Consider the following 17,212-nt stretch of genomic DNA (forward strand, 5'->3'; position numbering starts at 1 on the left):
TGAATTTAAACAACTGATTTAATATGCTCACTTTACAAAGTATCAAAATACTTTTATAGTCATTAGCTCTTAGTTTTATTTTGGCAACTACATACTTTAACAAAATAAAAAAGAATAAAACAACGACATTGAGAGTAATAAAATACCTAACAGTTTAGGCTTCGCTTTCCTGATAGCAAAATTTTTTTTAAAAATACCTCTGAAAACAAAACAAAACAACAAAGATCCCGGCCAACTGTTGATTCTATTTGCATCAAATCACCAAAGATATAAACAAAAAATTGACAGTGTTTGGCTGCACTGAGGAATTGTCATGTTAAGTTTCAGCTCAGTTTTGTGCTTCATTCCCATCTGACCCACATTTTTCCTAAGCAGGTATTCCAGATGAGCCTTTGAAACGAGGGCTCAGTGTAATATAATTAAAGGGCCAATTAAAGTGATTCAACAAAAACAAGGCAGAATACCAAAAACAGTAAGCACCAATCTTTTTTTTTTTTTTTTTTAAAGCTACCCCCATCTCCCAAGCTTACTTGTTTAAAATGAATCAAGTTAAATGAAGCGTGGAAATCATTATATTGTGAAAGATGTGCGGTAAACATGCAAAGGCTACAGCCAAGTTCAGGGAGTGTCAGCTGTAAATTTCAAAGCCAAATCAGTCCTCCAAGTACCTTGGAACAAATGGGAAATCTCAGATGACTGCACACCAGAGACATTAAGAGCAAGTTTTGCTGAAAGCACATCTACTAGAAATGAATGCTAGGCTGACATTTTCACAGAAAACGTATGGAGAATATTCAGAATCATTCTCCAGAAAACAAATACAGAAGGATTAATTTGTATGTAGAAATCAGAAGGGAGAAAACACGGGTTATATTTCTTCTACTTTTTTACTTTTTTTGTTTGTTTTTAAATAAAAACGTGTAATATGAAGATGTGCCCTACTCCACCAACCCCAAACTCCTTTTGACTTGAAGGGCTTTCCTCCACTCCTCAGCCCTTTTGAAACGAGACCATGAAGTATCCACTGCTCTCAAGAAGGAGGCATTTCAAGAGAGAGAGAGGGAAAAAAAAGCTATAATTGGCTTTTGAATTTTAAAATGTCTTTGAACATTCAATGCAGAGACAAAGATCTTTATAGCAGGGCCTTGGGATATTAAAATCTCTGCTTTTGAATACCAAAGGGACAAAGCCCTTATGCCTTAGGACAGAAGAGAACAGATAAAGAACCCAGGGCCTCCAGTGTAAGATAGGCTGAAAATTCCAGAGCCTAGAGGAGGGGAGAGTCAGAGGAGGCAAGTTCTCCCCACCCTTCTGCCCAAGTGAGGACCAGACAGATTGCAGAGCCAAAGTGAACTTCTATTTTGCTTCCCAGATTGTACTCAGACGAATGGCAGGGTCTCATAATTTCACAGATCCAAACCCATGAATAGTACAGATATGGTGACAAACTAATTGTAGGCTGATGGGGCTGTGGCAACCCTTCCTTCTCCCTCCACCGATAGGCTGCAATCTCCAAGCAGCCAGAGAGAGCATTCTTAGGTTTCCAGCACTCCTAGAGAGGCCTGGATGAGGCACAAGAAGGAATGGTGACTCAGAGAGGAGGAGGGCACCCAATGTGAACCCAATACCAAAAAAGTGTAGAATACACACATCCCGTAAAACGCCAGCAGAGATGAATGAAGACAATTCAGTCGAAGGCAGCAAACTCAGGTGAGAATGGCCAAGGATTGAATGGCACCTCCCTATCAGCTGAGTGCCCAGAACATAAGCAGCCGTGGTAATAAGAGGGGCATAAATCTCGTGTTCAGTTTCACTGTCAAATACTCATTCAACAGTAAAATGCTTTCAGGTGCTATTCTAGGAACTAATAATACATGGGAGGCAGAGGCAGGTGGATCACCTGAGGTCGGGAGTTTGAGACCAGCCTGACCAACACAGAGAAATCCCATCTCTACTAAAAATACAAAACAAGCCGGGCATGGTGGTGCATGCCTGTAATCCCAGCTACTCAGGAGGCTGAGGTAGGAGAATCACTTGAATCCGGGAGGCGGAGGTTGGGGTGAGCCAAGATGGTGCCATTGCACTCCAGCTGGGCAACAAGAGCGAAAGAAACTCTGTCTCAAGATAAATAAATAAATAAATAAACATAGACAAAAATGTATATCTTTATAGAACTATGTTCCAATGAGGAATTAAATAGTAAATCAAATAAAGTATAATATAATAGTATGTTAGAAGATTTAAATGCTATGAAGAAAAATAAAGTAGGAAAGGGGGATAGGAAGAAATACGTTTTTAAATAGAGTACAATTTTAAAGAAGTTGAGGGAGACTACTTGAGAAGACGACATTGGAATCAAGCTCTAAAGGTGAGACTAGACAGAGAAAATATTGATATAATTACATTTGCCCTAAACAAACTAGAATTAATGCCCTAAACAAACTAGAATTAATTTAACACTGTCAGGCTGCATTCTGGCTACAAGGCTCATTGGATTTAAATTCTAAATTAAGCCCAATCAGAGAAAATGAAGAACATGGCACACTGGTACATTTTTAAATTTCTGGTCTGTGAAATTTACCCACTACACATATAAAGAGTATCTAAGGGTTTTTCTTTTCTTCATAATTACAGTGCCTCATCTTTACAGAAAAATCCAACTGTGTTTCTAAACCATTTTCACTTAGGTAAATATTTACAAAACTGAATTGTGTACACGTGTTTGTGTCTATATAAACAGTATACATATGGGTACACATTCAGTATCTAATGCATTCATTTCAGAAAGTCATTTTAAATGTGTGTGTGTATGTGTGTGTGTGTGCGCGCGCACATCAAGCATATCATTCTCAGCCTTTTGTCTACTCTACTATGCCTGAGAGCTATCACACAGTTTCCTGTCACATATAGTAGCTTCACAGCACTAGGGGTAACGGCATGTTGGGAAGAGCAGAAAACCTAGCAGTAGTTTTAGAAACCTCTCAGATGATCCTAATATGCTTTTTTAAAAAATATATATATATATATTTTGAGACAGAGTTTCACCTTTGTTGCCTAGGCTGGAGTGCAATGATGCGATCTCGGCTCACTGCAACCTCTGCCTCCCAGGCTCAAGTGATTCTCCTGCCTCAGCCTCCCAAGTAGCTGGGATTACAGGCACCTGGCACCACGTCTGGTTAATTTTTGTATTTTTAGTAGAAACAGAGTTTCACCGTGTTGGCCAGGCTGGTCTCGAAGCCCTGACCTCAGGTGATCTGACCACCTCGGCCTCCCAAAGTGCTGGGATTACAGGCATGAGCCACCGCGCACGGCCCTAATATGCTTTTCAACACTCAAGCAGCCTTTGACTTACTGTGTCTTGTGTTGATTTCATGACAGATAAGTGCTAAATGGAAGTTTAAATAAATGCCATTCATATTCAGACAGGATTTTATTTTCATTTAAATCTCCAGCTTTTCGAACAATCTCAAACACTCAGGCATATGAGAGAGTGAGGACCACAAGCTCTTGGAGCGAGTGGACTGTTTTTCAGTTGCTTATTTCTTTATTGCTATAATAATTTAACTCTGGCTCATCAAACTATGCAGAGTGTCAAGAGTTTAGCTACAATAAATGAGGGAAGATGCGTGAAATTAAGAATAGATGATAATGTGTTGTGGTCGTCACTGCTTGGTTGAGAGGAAGGAGAAAAGAGGCACACGAGGAAAGAAAAAAACTACAATGAATCATCCATTCTTCAAAATTTCTTAAGAATTTTCAGTTAAATGATGTCTATTATATATCAGAAATCGACCCTTTTTAAAGGTTTTTATTTTTAAGTTCTGAGGTACATGTGCAAGATGTACATAAAAATTGGCTATTTAAAAAAAATTTATTTTTATGAAGTTCCAGGTACATGTGCAGGATGTACAGGTTACATAGGTAAATGTGTGCCCTAGTGGTTTGCTGTACCTGTCAACCCATCAACTATTAAGCCCAGCATGCATTAGCTCTTTTCCCTAATGCTCTCCCTCCCCGTGCCCCACTCCCTACAGGCCCCAGTGTGTGGTGTTCCCCTCCCTGTGTCCATGTGTTCTCATTGTTCAGCTCCCACTTAGAAGTGAGAACATGCAGTGTTTGGTTTTCTGTTCCTGCGTTAGTTTACTGAGGATAATGATTTCCAGCTCCATTGGCTACACAGGACAAAAACTGGCTATTTTTAATAGGGAATATAGCATTTAATTCCAACTGATATATTGAACTTGACCGATTATCAAAGTGTCTCTAAAATATATGCAAAAGAGACAGCAGTAGAAATCTTCTGGGCTATGAAAAGGTTATTATGCGATGACACTGCTCTTTCATAGATCATAGCCCAAGGGTTGCATGTAGGAATCGACCATATTTCTACCAGTTACACAAAAGCAACTTAAAATGCATATGTGTATCATATGAAACCCTGGCACTCAGGAAATATATGCTTTCAGCAAGGGGAAGTGAGAGTCAAACTTAGAAACGACGGAGGTAAACCTGGTAGAAAACAATACTGGTTCTTCTCAAGATTTTAAACAAAAATTAATCTCCTCATGAACATTATATTTTGCTTAAATAATGTATTTTAAGAAAAGCTAAAACAATTTCTAATCTGTGACTTTCATCAGCATATCTAGTTTGTATCTAGGTTATACGGCCTGTGCATCCATATGGAATGTTCAGAAGAATAGACCTTTAAAATCACCCCCCTGGTTATACCTATGTGTTGTTCTCCCTAATCCAGTCGGTATTAAGTCCCTTGGAATGTAGAATTCAAGACACCAGGACAAGGGTGGAAATCAGAAACCTTGCTCTTAATCATCACCTCTCTCCTTTAAAAATTCATCCCCCCCGGTTTCTTCCCACTATTTACATAAACATGCTCATGTGTCTCCTATGCTTTATCATTTTTTTTTTTAATTGTGACAGAGTCTCACTCTGTCACCCAGGCTGGAGTGCAGTGGTATGATCTTGGCTCACAGCAACCTCCACCTCTCAGGTTCAAGCAATTTTCCTGGCTCAGCCTCCCGAGTAGCTGGGATTACAGGTTGTGCCACCATGCCCAGCTAATTTTTGTATTTTTAGTAGAGACGGGGTCTCACCATGTTGGCCAGGCTGGTCTGGAATTCCTGACCTCGAGTGATCCGCCTGCGTCGGCCTCCCAAAGTGCAGGGATTACAGCTGTGAGCCACCCGGCCTGGCCAAAAAAACTTCTTTAAACACCATTTCCTTCTGAAACGAATTCCATCAATATCATCTTCACCTTTTTTTTTTTTTCTTTTTCTTTTTTTTGACGAAGTTTCACTCTGTCGCCCAGGCTGGAGTGCAGTGGCACGATCTCCGCTCACTGCAAGTTCCACCTCCTGGGTTCAAGTGATTCTCCTGCCTTAGCCTCCCGAGCAGCTGGGATTACAGGTGCCCACCACCATGCCTGGCTAATTTTTTGTTTTGTATTTTTAGTAGAGACGGGGTTTCACCATGTTGGCCAGGCTGGTCTCGAACTCCTGACCTCAGGTGATCCACCCACCTCGGCCTCCCAAAGTGCTGGGATTACAGGCGTGAGCCACCGCGCCCGGCCTGAACTTCTTAAAGACTAATTATATTCCTACTATCTCCTCTTTCCCACTAACATTTTTTTTAAGTTCATTAAAACCTGGTTTCAGTTATCAATCAACTCTTTGTTATTACTATGAACATTTTCAGGCCTATGCAAAAGTATCAAAAAATAGTGAATACACCTGAAGCTCTCCTTCTATTACACCACCTCAATTCCAATCCCCTCCTTATCCCCAGAGAAAATTATTACTCTGAATTTGAAGCTGACTATTCTTAGACATGATTTTTATACTGTTCTTCCATATATCTGGCTCTATGAATTATCTGTAGAATTATATTTTATGTTCCTCAACTTTAAACGGTATTATACTGTATCACCTTTTTGGGAACATGCTTTTTTGTTTTTGGCTCTAAGTAGTATTTTTGAGATTTGTCCATGAATCTATCTAGCTATAGTTAATTCATTTTAACTGCTCTATAGTATGCCATTACATGAATCTATAAAAACTGTATTTAGGCCCGGCGCAGTGGTTCAAACCTGTAATCCCAGCAATTTGGGAGGCTGAGGCAGGTGGATCACCTGAGGTCAGAAGTTCAAGACCACCTTGACCAACATGGTGAAATCCTGTCTCTACTAAAAAATACAAAAATTAGCTGGGCGTGGTGGCAGGCAGCTGTACTAGGGAGGCTGAGGCAGGAGAATTGCTTGAACCCGGGAAGCAGAGGTTGCAATGAGCTGAGATCATGCCACTGCACTCCAGCCTGGGTGACAGAGCAAGACTCCATCTAAAAACAAAACAAAACAAACAAACAAACAAAAAACCAACTGTATAGGGATTGATGGGAATTTGATGGAAATTTACATTGTTTCCAATTCAGTGCTATTACAAATCTGATACACTGAACTTGACCGATTATCAAAATCAATATTCAGACAGGATTTTATTTGCTGTATGCCGCAATGAATATTCTTTTCAGGTTTGTTTTGCATGAGACAAAAGTATCTCTAAAGTTTATGTCTGGAAAAGAAATGTGTCACCTTCAACTTTATAAGGTTTATAAGATTAGGCTAAATTCATAGTAGTTGTACTAATTTACATAGTCTTCCATTTTTTCTCACCTGGTGGGGGTGAAATAGCTTTTCATTGTGATTTTAATTTATATTTCCTTGATTATTACTGAAGTTGAGTGTCTTTCATATACTTATTGGATCTGCAGGGGTTTTTTTAATGAATTATGTTCAAATCCTTTGCTCATTTTTCTATTTGGGCATCTTTTTATTAATTTTTAGGAGTTCTTGATATTGTTCTGCAAGTCTTAACAGATGCTTTTGATGCACAGATTTTTTTCCTTTAGTAAGTGCATATTTCAGCTTAGAGGACATGAAAAACAAATGACATCAAGTGTAGAAACACAATTAAAAAGAAATAAAGCAAAGTTAAGAAATGGTCAAGGGTCCTATTATTGTTAGAAATAATTCTGTAAATTCTCGTGAGTTTTCTATGCAATAATATTAACTGCTATTGATGGCAATTTGGTGTTTTTCCTTTCCAAACCTCATGATTTTTTTCTTGTCTCATTACATTGGCCTTATTGAATACATCAAGTAGTCGTGACTTATATTGTCTCATTCCTAAACCTTAAAGGAAAAATTTGGGGTTTTACCTTATAGATTATTGGTTTCTGTTGGCCTTTGTTAGGTTAAAAGATTCTCTCGGAGTATTGCCTTCTAAGAGTTTATGTGCTTATCAATAAAAAAATCTTATGAATTATTTATTTCTAAATATATTGGGATAATCATATGAATTTTCTTCTTTATTAGGCATGAATTTAATAGATACATTTTCTAATGTTAACCTATCTTTTCACTACTAGAATAAACTCAGCTTGGTCATATTATACTTTGTTAATATACTACTGAGTTGTTTGCCAGTGTATCACTTAGCATTTTTGCATCTATGCTCATAATAACAATGGATTATAATTTCCCTTTTTCATACTGTCTTGATCTGGGCTTTGATATGAAAATCATATTATCAGAAAATAAACTGTGAAGTGTTTCTTCCTCTTTATTTGAGATTGTATTTGGTAGAAATCAATAGAAAAGTTGTTTGGGATGTGTGGATGTGCGTGTGTATGTGTGTTTGATTCAATTCCTTTAATAGTTATAGCTCTATTCACATTTTCTTTCTTATTGGATCAGTTTTGATATTATTCTACACAACTGTCCACATTTTTACTTTCAGAAAGTTTTAATACACATTTATTACATTTTTCCTAAGTTTGCTAACAATTTTGTTTTTCTTTTTCCTTTGTCAATCTTTTCAGAGTCTTTTTCCCCTGATTAGCAGGTTTTTAAAACAGGCTCTTGGCATCATTGGTGTTTATATTTCATCCCACCCCCACCAAATTCATTAGTATTGCTCTTATTATAATTTATTTTCTTTTACTTTCTCTGAGTAATACTTAATATATGCAATTCATATGTTTTAATATGAAATATTTTCCTTTTCCATTATTGCGTTTTAAAATTTCTATGATGGATAAATTCAAGAGATCTATTGTATAGCATGGTTAATATAGTTAATAATGATGTATTATATATTGAACATTGCTAAGAGAGTAGATTTTAAATGTTCTCACCAAAACAAAAGAAAAAGAATTATGTGAGGTAATGAATACATTAATTGGCTTGATTTAGCCATTCCACAGCATATACATATTTCAAAATATCATGTGGCATACCATAAATATATGAAATTTGTATCCATCAACCTAAGAAATACACAAAACCAAAAATATTAAAAAGTTTTTTAAAAATTTGGTTTTCAATCATCCATTTATAAGAGTATAAAGGCATGAAAAAAGGATAGGTTCATTTAGCAAGATCAAGAAATATGGGTTATCTTTTTAAATTAGAAATAAACAAAGGCAGAGCGGTAAATAAGTAAATAATTTTTCAGATGATATGCTTGATCCATAACCTATTTAGAAGTATATTTTTAAATGTCTAAATGTGTCATGATTTGTTATTTTTGTTGTTATTCTTTGTGATCCAGTGGATGTGATCTTTATGATATCAGTTTCTAATGTCCTAAAGGATATTAAATTTTATAAATGTTTCATGCTTGCAGCACTCTATATATGTCAAGCTTTTAATTGGTGTGTGTTTATATTTTTATTAATCTTTGTTAATATTTATGTTACATACATAAGTTTCTGAGAGTTGTGTTAGGTCTATCACTATGATTGTATATTTGTCTATTTCTTTTTGAAAATCTACTAGTATTTTCCTTCATTGATTTTTGAAGCTGTTTTACTTGGTGTACACATGAGTAGTTACAGCATGGTGCTTGTTTTCTCGATCCTCCATATAGTGACCTTCTTTTCTTAATATTAATGTTGCTTTAAGGGCAATTTTGTTTTATGCAGAAACTGATAAAAGGAAAGTACATCAGTTTCATTTTGAGCAGTATTGCCTAGTGTTTCATTCTTATTATTTTCAACTTTTCTGTGTGCTAAAGTTCCTGACATACCTCCTATAGCTGTATACCGTAAGTTATCTTTTTGAATCCAATCTGACAATTTCTGTTATGCACATGGAGAATTTAATCCATTTACATTTGTTATGAGTAATGGTATATGTGAATTTATATCTGTCATCACATTTTAATTTTAAAAATCATTATAACTACGAAAGTATAGGCTTCAAAGCATTATAATAAAATGAATTTCATTAATCCATCACCAAGTTAACAGTTAGAACATTACTAACAACATTATAGCTGTGTGCTCCTCCCCATCTTACATCCCTGCCTAGAGTATATACCAAAGATAATTACTACCTAGAATTAGAATTTCATTGATTTTAAAAAGTCAGTCCTTATCAAAGTATGTATCTCCAAAATAGGTATTTAGTTTTTATTTTTTAGTTCTACTTGCTTTTGAGCCTCAAAGATGGTGTTACATTGCATCACCCAGTAGAATATGTTTTTTTACACCCCTATTGTTTTTTAGGTCCATCTATGTTGTCATTTATAATTCCTTGATTTTATTATTAGATCATAGCCAACTTGACTCATTTTATTATTGAAGAATATTCCTTCCACCTCCTATAACTTCCCCCTTATCCTTTTGCTATTCCAAATAATGTTACTATGAATGATAGTTTTCCTGTTTGTTGATGCAAACTGTCTCTAGGGTATATCTCTAGGATATACTCTGCTGGGTAGCAAGATGTGCAAATGTTTAATTTTACACAATGATGCCAAATTGCTTGCAAAATGGTTGTTAAAAAACCACAACATTTTAGGCTTGTGCTGATCTGTATGTGTGTGTATATATATATATACCTGTTTTATATATATATATATATATATATATATCTGTTATATATATATACCTGTTATTATGAAGGTTTTTGTCAATAGAGAAAGAATAAAATGCTATCTCATGGCAAATTGAGAAATAGTACATAGACTCTCAGCATGTCCAAGTACAGCTTTCATTTAAGGGTCTCAGCTTTTCCATACCTTCGCCAACTCTCAAATAATTGCTGTGTTGCATTGTGAAAGTAACACAAGGAATATGCATTAATAAATACTCAAGGCAGAGGACATTAGTTCCTCAATGAGACAAACTTACTTTTAAACCCTGTGCCCCATCGATCTATCTTTCTATCATCTAGCTGTCAATCTATCATCTACCTATCTTAAACTTAGAAATTAGAATTGAGACGACTGTCATGGGGACATACATGAACCCATTTGTTTCAACAGAAAAAGACAACCAGATGTTTCTGACAAAAGATAACTCTGTTTTAGCTGATTGTTTTGACAGTGAAAACTGCTTTTGTCAATCAGATTTTATAACAGTTAGATTCTATACATGAAATAAGTTGAATTGTACTCCAAATGCATACACACACATGCACACACACTCGCACATAGCATTTGATACAAACAATTGATTAAATGTAATATGCTGTCAAAGATAATGTGAAATTAACATTTCTACTTCCTTATCCTTCTAAGTAAAAGAGTAACAGGTATAATTACCAGGTTGTTGTTTTTGGTTTTTGGTTTTGTTCTGTTTCAGCCCTAATAACGCCTTTTTTGTATACTTTCCAAAAAACCTGAGAGTAGTTTGGAAAGGATGAGGATAATGAAAATGAGAGGATAACTCTTTTTCAAGTTAGGTAGATTCCAATTTTTGGCTGTCAAGAAACTGAACAAGGGCATAATCCAGCTGTCACCCTGAAAAAATCATTACATATGATTTTTCATAATAAACAATTATGGTTTTTGGTTCACTTAACCCAATGATAGTTTTAATAAAAAAAATTATTTATATGAACAAAGAATGCAACCACTCTGCCAACTTGACTCTATCAATAAATATTATTTGTATGTGAATACATAATATAATTGGATAAAGAACAGCTAAATCCATCTTACCGTGAGCTATTTCCAATAAAATCCTATTTTTATGAATATTTATTAAAAATAATTTATGTTGTTTTGAGCACCTGTGTACTAAAATAATATAATGATAACTCAGGAGGAAAATTTTAACTTAATGACTATGATCACAGAAAATTAAAACAATTAAAAATTCAATATAGATACATATCTTAGTTATAATGTAGGATACAGTACTCAAAGACTGTCAAGGATAAAATATTGATTAGCATACTAGACAGTAGGAGAAATAATTTGAAAATACAGTTCAAAAAGGAAAATGAAATCATGTAAAATTCTCCATTATCAACATTTTTATGTCATTTTTAAACAGATGATGGCAGATATCTGAACACTGTGGTCTGCGCTCATAAGATACACTCAAAGCTGATGAAAAAGTGTCATTTTGAAATGTAAATATGCAAAATGTACCATAAAATCACATCTTTTGGAACTACTTAAATTTTCAAAGAAAAACTTTAGAACCTAAAAATGAGCAAGGTAACAATACAGTTTTTATAATTATGGAGCACCTGAGTAAAAATGTTCATACACTGTTGAACTAGAAGACTTGCTTAAATCTGCATTTGCACAGAAAAAAAACAATTTCTACTTGGATTTTATGTTTTTCTGGGGTAACATGAGACCTGAGGTGACTGATAGAGATTACGGGTGGCTACTTTGATTATATCTTGATGCTATTATTTAATACATCTACAGGTTTGCTATTTACAAGTCCTGCACATCAGAAAAGTAGCTTGAATACTTAAGTGTAAATAAATAAGAAAGTAATATGAAACAGCTATCATTTATCGAATATTTCTTTAATACCTAAAACTTCCCTGTTAAGTAGGTATTACTAATGCCCATTGGCAGATGAGAAAGGTGAGGTCTTAAGCAGGATCATAGATACAGGTCATAGAACAGCAGGCCAAACCAGCACTACAGCATCTATCAACCTCAATTTTCTCATCTTAAAATGTGGATAATAATGCTGACTTCATAATTAATCCTCGAATATATTTGTTTTGTAAAAGTAAATAAAATTATAAAGATTTCTGAGCGGAAACTAGAAAGCTATATGTAATCATTTAGAAATATGGATACCTCTGTTAACATACACACACACACTGGGAAAATAACACAGTTTTTATAACACATTCCCAAATACAATCTGAGCTTTGTTTCATCACTCAGCAGTGTGATAGAAACTACTGTTTCACCAGATACTTAATGTAACCCCTAGGGTAATTCAGTTAGTTTAAATTTTTGAATCTGAATTTTTTTTTTTTTTTCTGAGATGAAGTCTCACTTTGTTGCCCAGGCTGGAGTGCAGTGGCATGATCTCAACTCACTGCAGCCTCTGCCTCCCAAGTTCAAGCGATTCTCCTGCCTCAGCCTCCTGAATAGCTGGGATTATAGGCAAGTGCTACCACGCCCAGCTAATTTTTGTATTTTTAATGGAGACAGGGTTTCACCATGTTGGCCAGGCTGGTCTTGAACTCCTGACCTCAGGTGATTCGTCTGCCTTGGCCTCCCAAAGTGCTGGGATTAAGGTGTGAACCACGGGACCCAGCCTTGAATCTGAATTTTAAAGCTTCAGTAAAAGCAAGGCATCTGTGTGTCCATCAAGAGTTATTTGGTTGCACTAAATCTCTACATAGATTATTTAATATTGCCTAGTCATTCAACTTACTTCTTGGGTAGCTTCATTTTTTTCACCTTGTCTTCAGCATGTTCATCTGATATACCTACATGACATCCTAATGCCAACAAAGTCCTGGAAAACAAAACCAAAGATAAGTGTGATCATTTCTTCTCTATGTCCAGAATAACCCAACATGACAGCAGTAGCAATGAGATACAACCTTGAAAGCGCAGCAGAAGTCTTGTTTTTAAGGCAAAAGGAACATTTATTGATTTGCTAATTATTCATTTCTGAGTAAGGGATGAGACACTGCAAACTGAAATAGCACAAAAAGGAATACACTGAAAAGTAAGTCTTCCTCTAGCCTCTTCTAGTTCTGTTTCCTTCCTCTAAAGGCATCAATTGTTACCAATTCTTCGATATCCTGCTGGAGAGTCTATGTACATACTAAAGCAGATATATGTGGTGTGTGTGTGTGTGTGTGTATGTGATATTATTATTTTACCTTTTATAGAAATGGGTATATAGAAGAGACATTTTGAGACAATTTGTCTTTAGTACCCATGGCACTGAGTGGTTTCTCCTGCCTCAAAAGAGTAAGAAATAATGGCATAATATTTTGGGATTACAGAATTTCTAAGGCCTGGCCTGTTCCAGTAAGAATGTGGGAATTATCTATAACCCATAATATTTATCTCTATAATATTATAATAATGTATGGATAGGTTGATGGTTATGCATATATACATATATGTACATTATATATGTATTTCCATATAGACAGGTATCTATATGTATAAGCTTAACCATTTAGACAGATATATATATATAAGCTTATACATATGGATATCTATCCATCTATATACACACAAGTATCAGTTAAATTTTGTTATATATGAAAAAATTAACCCCATGAAATTATCTTTCTAGTGTTAAACTGCAAAACTGTGGGTAGACCAAGAGCTGATTGAAGGTATAAAATAAGCTAAATAAAGAATGTGCACGTTGAAATGGGATTGATCAGCAATAGAATAAAAAACAAACTCACAGGAACAAATATAGATTACACTTATTCAAACACTATCCAGAGGACAGGAACATTTTTACCAGCACCCTCCATTCCTATATTTATTCATTCAGTAAATACCTACTGAGTGCTATCAAGTGCCAGGCCCTGTGCTACAGACAAAAGGCAATTATGATAGTATCTTCAGTGCAATGAGATAATCAGAAGGCTATGAAAGTATCAAAGAGGCTGGGCGCGGTGGCTCAAGCCTGTAATCCCAGCACTTTGGGAGGCCGAGACGGGCGGATCACGAGGTCAGGAGATCGAGACCATCCTGGCTAACCCAGTGAAACCCCGTCTCTACTAAAAAAACACAAAAAACTAGCTGGGCGAGGTGGCGGGTACCTGTAGTCCCAGCTACTCGGGAGGCTGAGGCAGGAGAATGGCGTAAACCTGGGAGGCAGAGCTTGCAGTGAGCCAAGATCTCGGCACTGCACTCCAGCCTGGGCGACAGAGTGAGACGCCGTCTCAAAAAAAAAAAAAAAAAAAAAAAAAAAGTATCAAAGAGGGACGTCCAACCCAGCTCTGAGGGAACTTGAGACTGATCATAATATTAGGATTTATCATAAACTCAGGCAATTAAACCTTTGAGCACATGCCCACCAAGAAATCTTCTGATTACAATGTGTCTTCCAAAGCTGATCTGTAAAAACTGAATATTTTGGGTTATAAGACAGTTGTTATCACTGCAAATTAACACCTCAGTGTGACATGCCAGGAATGTAGTCAATGTGAGTCCAGACTGAGAGACAAAGTAACATGGTATACTGACATCAAAAGTAGGCCTGAGCCATAGAAAATGTAATTAGTTAATACCAGCCTGAAGGGTTTCTGAGAGAGAGATGGTGTTTTATGCCATCAATACTATAATCTTCTCATAACTAATTAATTCAGCCTCATAATCTCCTCCCCAATGCAAACTACCTAGAAAAGTATGAATTCAACTCACATGGACAGTGAACTATTATATAGACCATATGTGCATAAATATAGAAGTCCATAAATATTTACCAAGTTACCACCATATCTAAGGTACCCTGTACTACAGTAGTCCTCCCTTCTCCATGGCTGATATGTTCCAGGACCCCCAATGGATGCCTGAAACCACAGATAGTACCAAACCCTATACTTTTTCCTATCCATACATACTATGATACATACTAAAATTTAACATATAAATTAGACATAGTAAGGGATTCAAAACAGTAGCTAATAGAAAATAGAACGATTTTTTTTTTTTGAGACGGAGTCTGGCTCTGTCGCCCAGGCTGGAGTGCAGTGGCGTGATCTCGGCTCACTGCAAGCTCCGCCTCCTGGGTTCAGGCCATTCTCCTGCCTCAGCCTCCCGAGTAGCTGGGACTACAGGCGCCCGCCACCGCGCCCGGCTAATTTTTTGTATTTTTAGTAGAGACGGGGTTTCACCGTGGTCTCGATCTCCTGACCTTGTGATCCGCCCGCCTCGGCCTCCCAAAGTGCTGGGATTACAGGCGTGAGCCACCGCACCCGACCAAAATAGAATGATTATAACAACATACTGCTCACAATTTCACAGACAGAAGAATTGTTGTTTTTGTAGATCTTAGCAAGTTCAGTATACAGTATTTTTCTTCCCTTATTAAGTTGAAAATATTCACCTTTTCGCTTAAAAGCAGCACTTTATGGCTTCTCTTTGACATATTCAAATTGCCAGCATCTTTAACTCTGTGCTTTGGGGTCATTATTAAGTAAAATAAGGGTTACTTGAACAAAAGCTCTACAGTGTCATGACAATCAATCTGATAACCAAGACTGTTGCTAAGTGACTAACAGGTAGGCAGCCTACCCAGCACGGGCCAGGGGGACGCAGGGATGATTTGCTTCCTGGGCAGGACAAGGTAGCAGGGCGTGAGACTTCATCACACTGCTCAAAATGGCATGCAATCTAAAACTTAGACATTGCTTATTTCCTAAGTTTTCCATTTGGTATTTTCAGGAGTACTACTCTACATGTTTGTCTCGACACTGTTTACAGTCTGATAGGAGAAAAGATGAGGAGTGAAGAATTATAATAAAACCAAGTAGGATTCAAAGTTTTAAAAAGTTATATTTTCAGAAGTATATTTAAGATATTCCAAGAAAGATCATTAAAAATTTCCATGATGATGATATGTGGGAATAAAGGATAAAGAGATGAGGAGGCAAATATTTCAGGTAGGTGAACAAGACAGACAACCTACAGAAGCAGGAGATCATGGGCCTGTGGCGTGGGGGCGGGTGCAGAGAAGAGTTGACTGGAGTACTAAGATCTGACCATGTACTACAGGTTAAGGGTAAAAAGAAATACTGGGATAAGTTTGAGGTGCACTATATGCTTCATAAATATTTCTCATTATGTGTGATGGCTAATTTTATGTATCAACTTGGCTGGGGCATCGTGCCAAAATAGTTAGTCAAACATTATTCCAGATGTTTCTGTGAAGGCTTTTTTGGATGAGATTAACATTTAAGCTGGTACACTTTAAGTTCATATGGAGCCAAAAAAGAGCCTGAATAGCCAAAGCAATCCTAAGCAAAAAGAACAAATCCAGAGGCATCACACTGCCTGACTAATATATAGGGATATAGTAACTATCACAGCATGGTAATGGTACAAAATTAGACACATAGATCAATGGAAAGGAATACAGAACCCAAAAATAAAGCCACACACCTACAACCAACTGATCTTTGACACAGTTAACAAAAATAAACACTGGAGAAAGGACAACCTCTTCAATAAATGGTGCTGAAAAAAATGGCTAGCCATATGTGGAAGAATGAAATTGCACCTCTCTCACCATGTACAAAAATTAACTCAAGATGGATTAAAGATATAAATGTAAGACCTAGAAGAAAACCCAGAAAAAATTCTTCTGGACATTGGCCTAGACAGAGTTTATGATGAAGATACCAAAAGCAAATGCATCAAAAACAAAAATTGACAAATGGGACTTAATTAAACTAAAAAGCATCTGCACTGCAAAATAATATACAGAGTAAATAGACAACCTACAGAATAGGAGAAAATATCTGCAAATTATGCTCCCAATAAAGGACTAACATCCAGAATCCACACAGAACTTAAACAACTCAACAAGAAAAAACAAACAACTGTATTAAAAACTGGCCAAAGGATCAGGCATAGTAGTTCAGGTCTATAATTCCAGTACTCTGGGAGGCCAAGGCAGGAGGATTGCTTGAGCCCAGGAGTTCAAGGTCAGTCTGGGTAACATAGAGAGACTCCATCTTGACACATAATTCAAATTTTAACCAGGCATGGTGGCACACATCTGTGGCCCCAGCTACTCTAAAGGCTGAGGCAGAAATTTTGCCTGAGTCTGGGAAATCAAGGCTGGAATGAGCTATGATCACACCACTGCACTCCAGCCTGGGCTAGCAGAGTGAGACTCTTGTCTCAAAAAAAAAAAAAAAAAAAAAAAAAAAAAAAAAAAA

General features: G+C 36.4%; 1 protein-coding gene across 1 annotated transcript in view; it reads right to left on the reverse strand.

Moving 5' to 3' along the window:
• Nucleotides 1-17,212, reverse strand: part of RYR2 (ryanodine receptor 2) — a 557,611-nt gene that overhangs the window by 284,280 nt on the left and 256,119 nt on the right. Inside the window, exon 25 of the mRNA XM_031934901.1 lies at nucleotides 12,724-12,807. Coding sequence (XP_031790761.1) covers nucleotides 12,724-12,807 — 84 coding nt within the window. The remainder of the gene's footprint in view (nucleotides 1-12,723; nucleotides 12,808-17,212) is intronic.

This window comes from Piliocolobus tephrosceles, chromosome 1 (assembly GCF_002776525.5).
Source record: "Piliocolobus tephrosceles isolate RC106 chromosome 1, ASM277652v3, whole genome shotgun sequence".
NCBI classification, from domain to species: Eukaryota; Metazoa; Chordata; class Mammalia; order Primates; family Cercopithecidae; genus Piliocolobus; species Piliocolobus tephrosceles.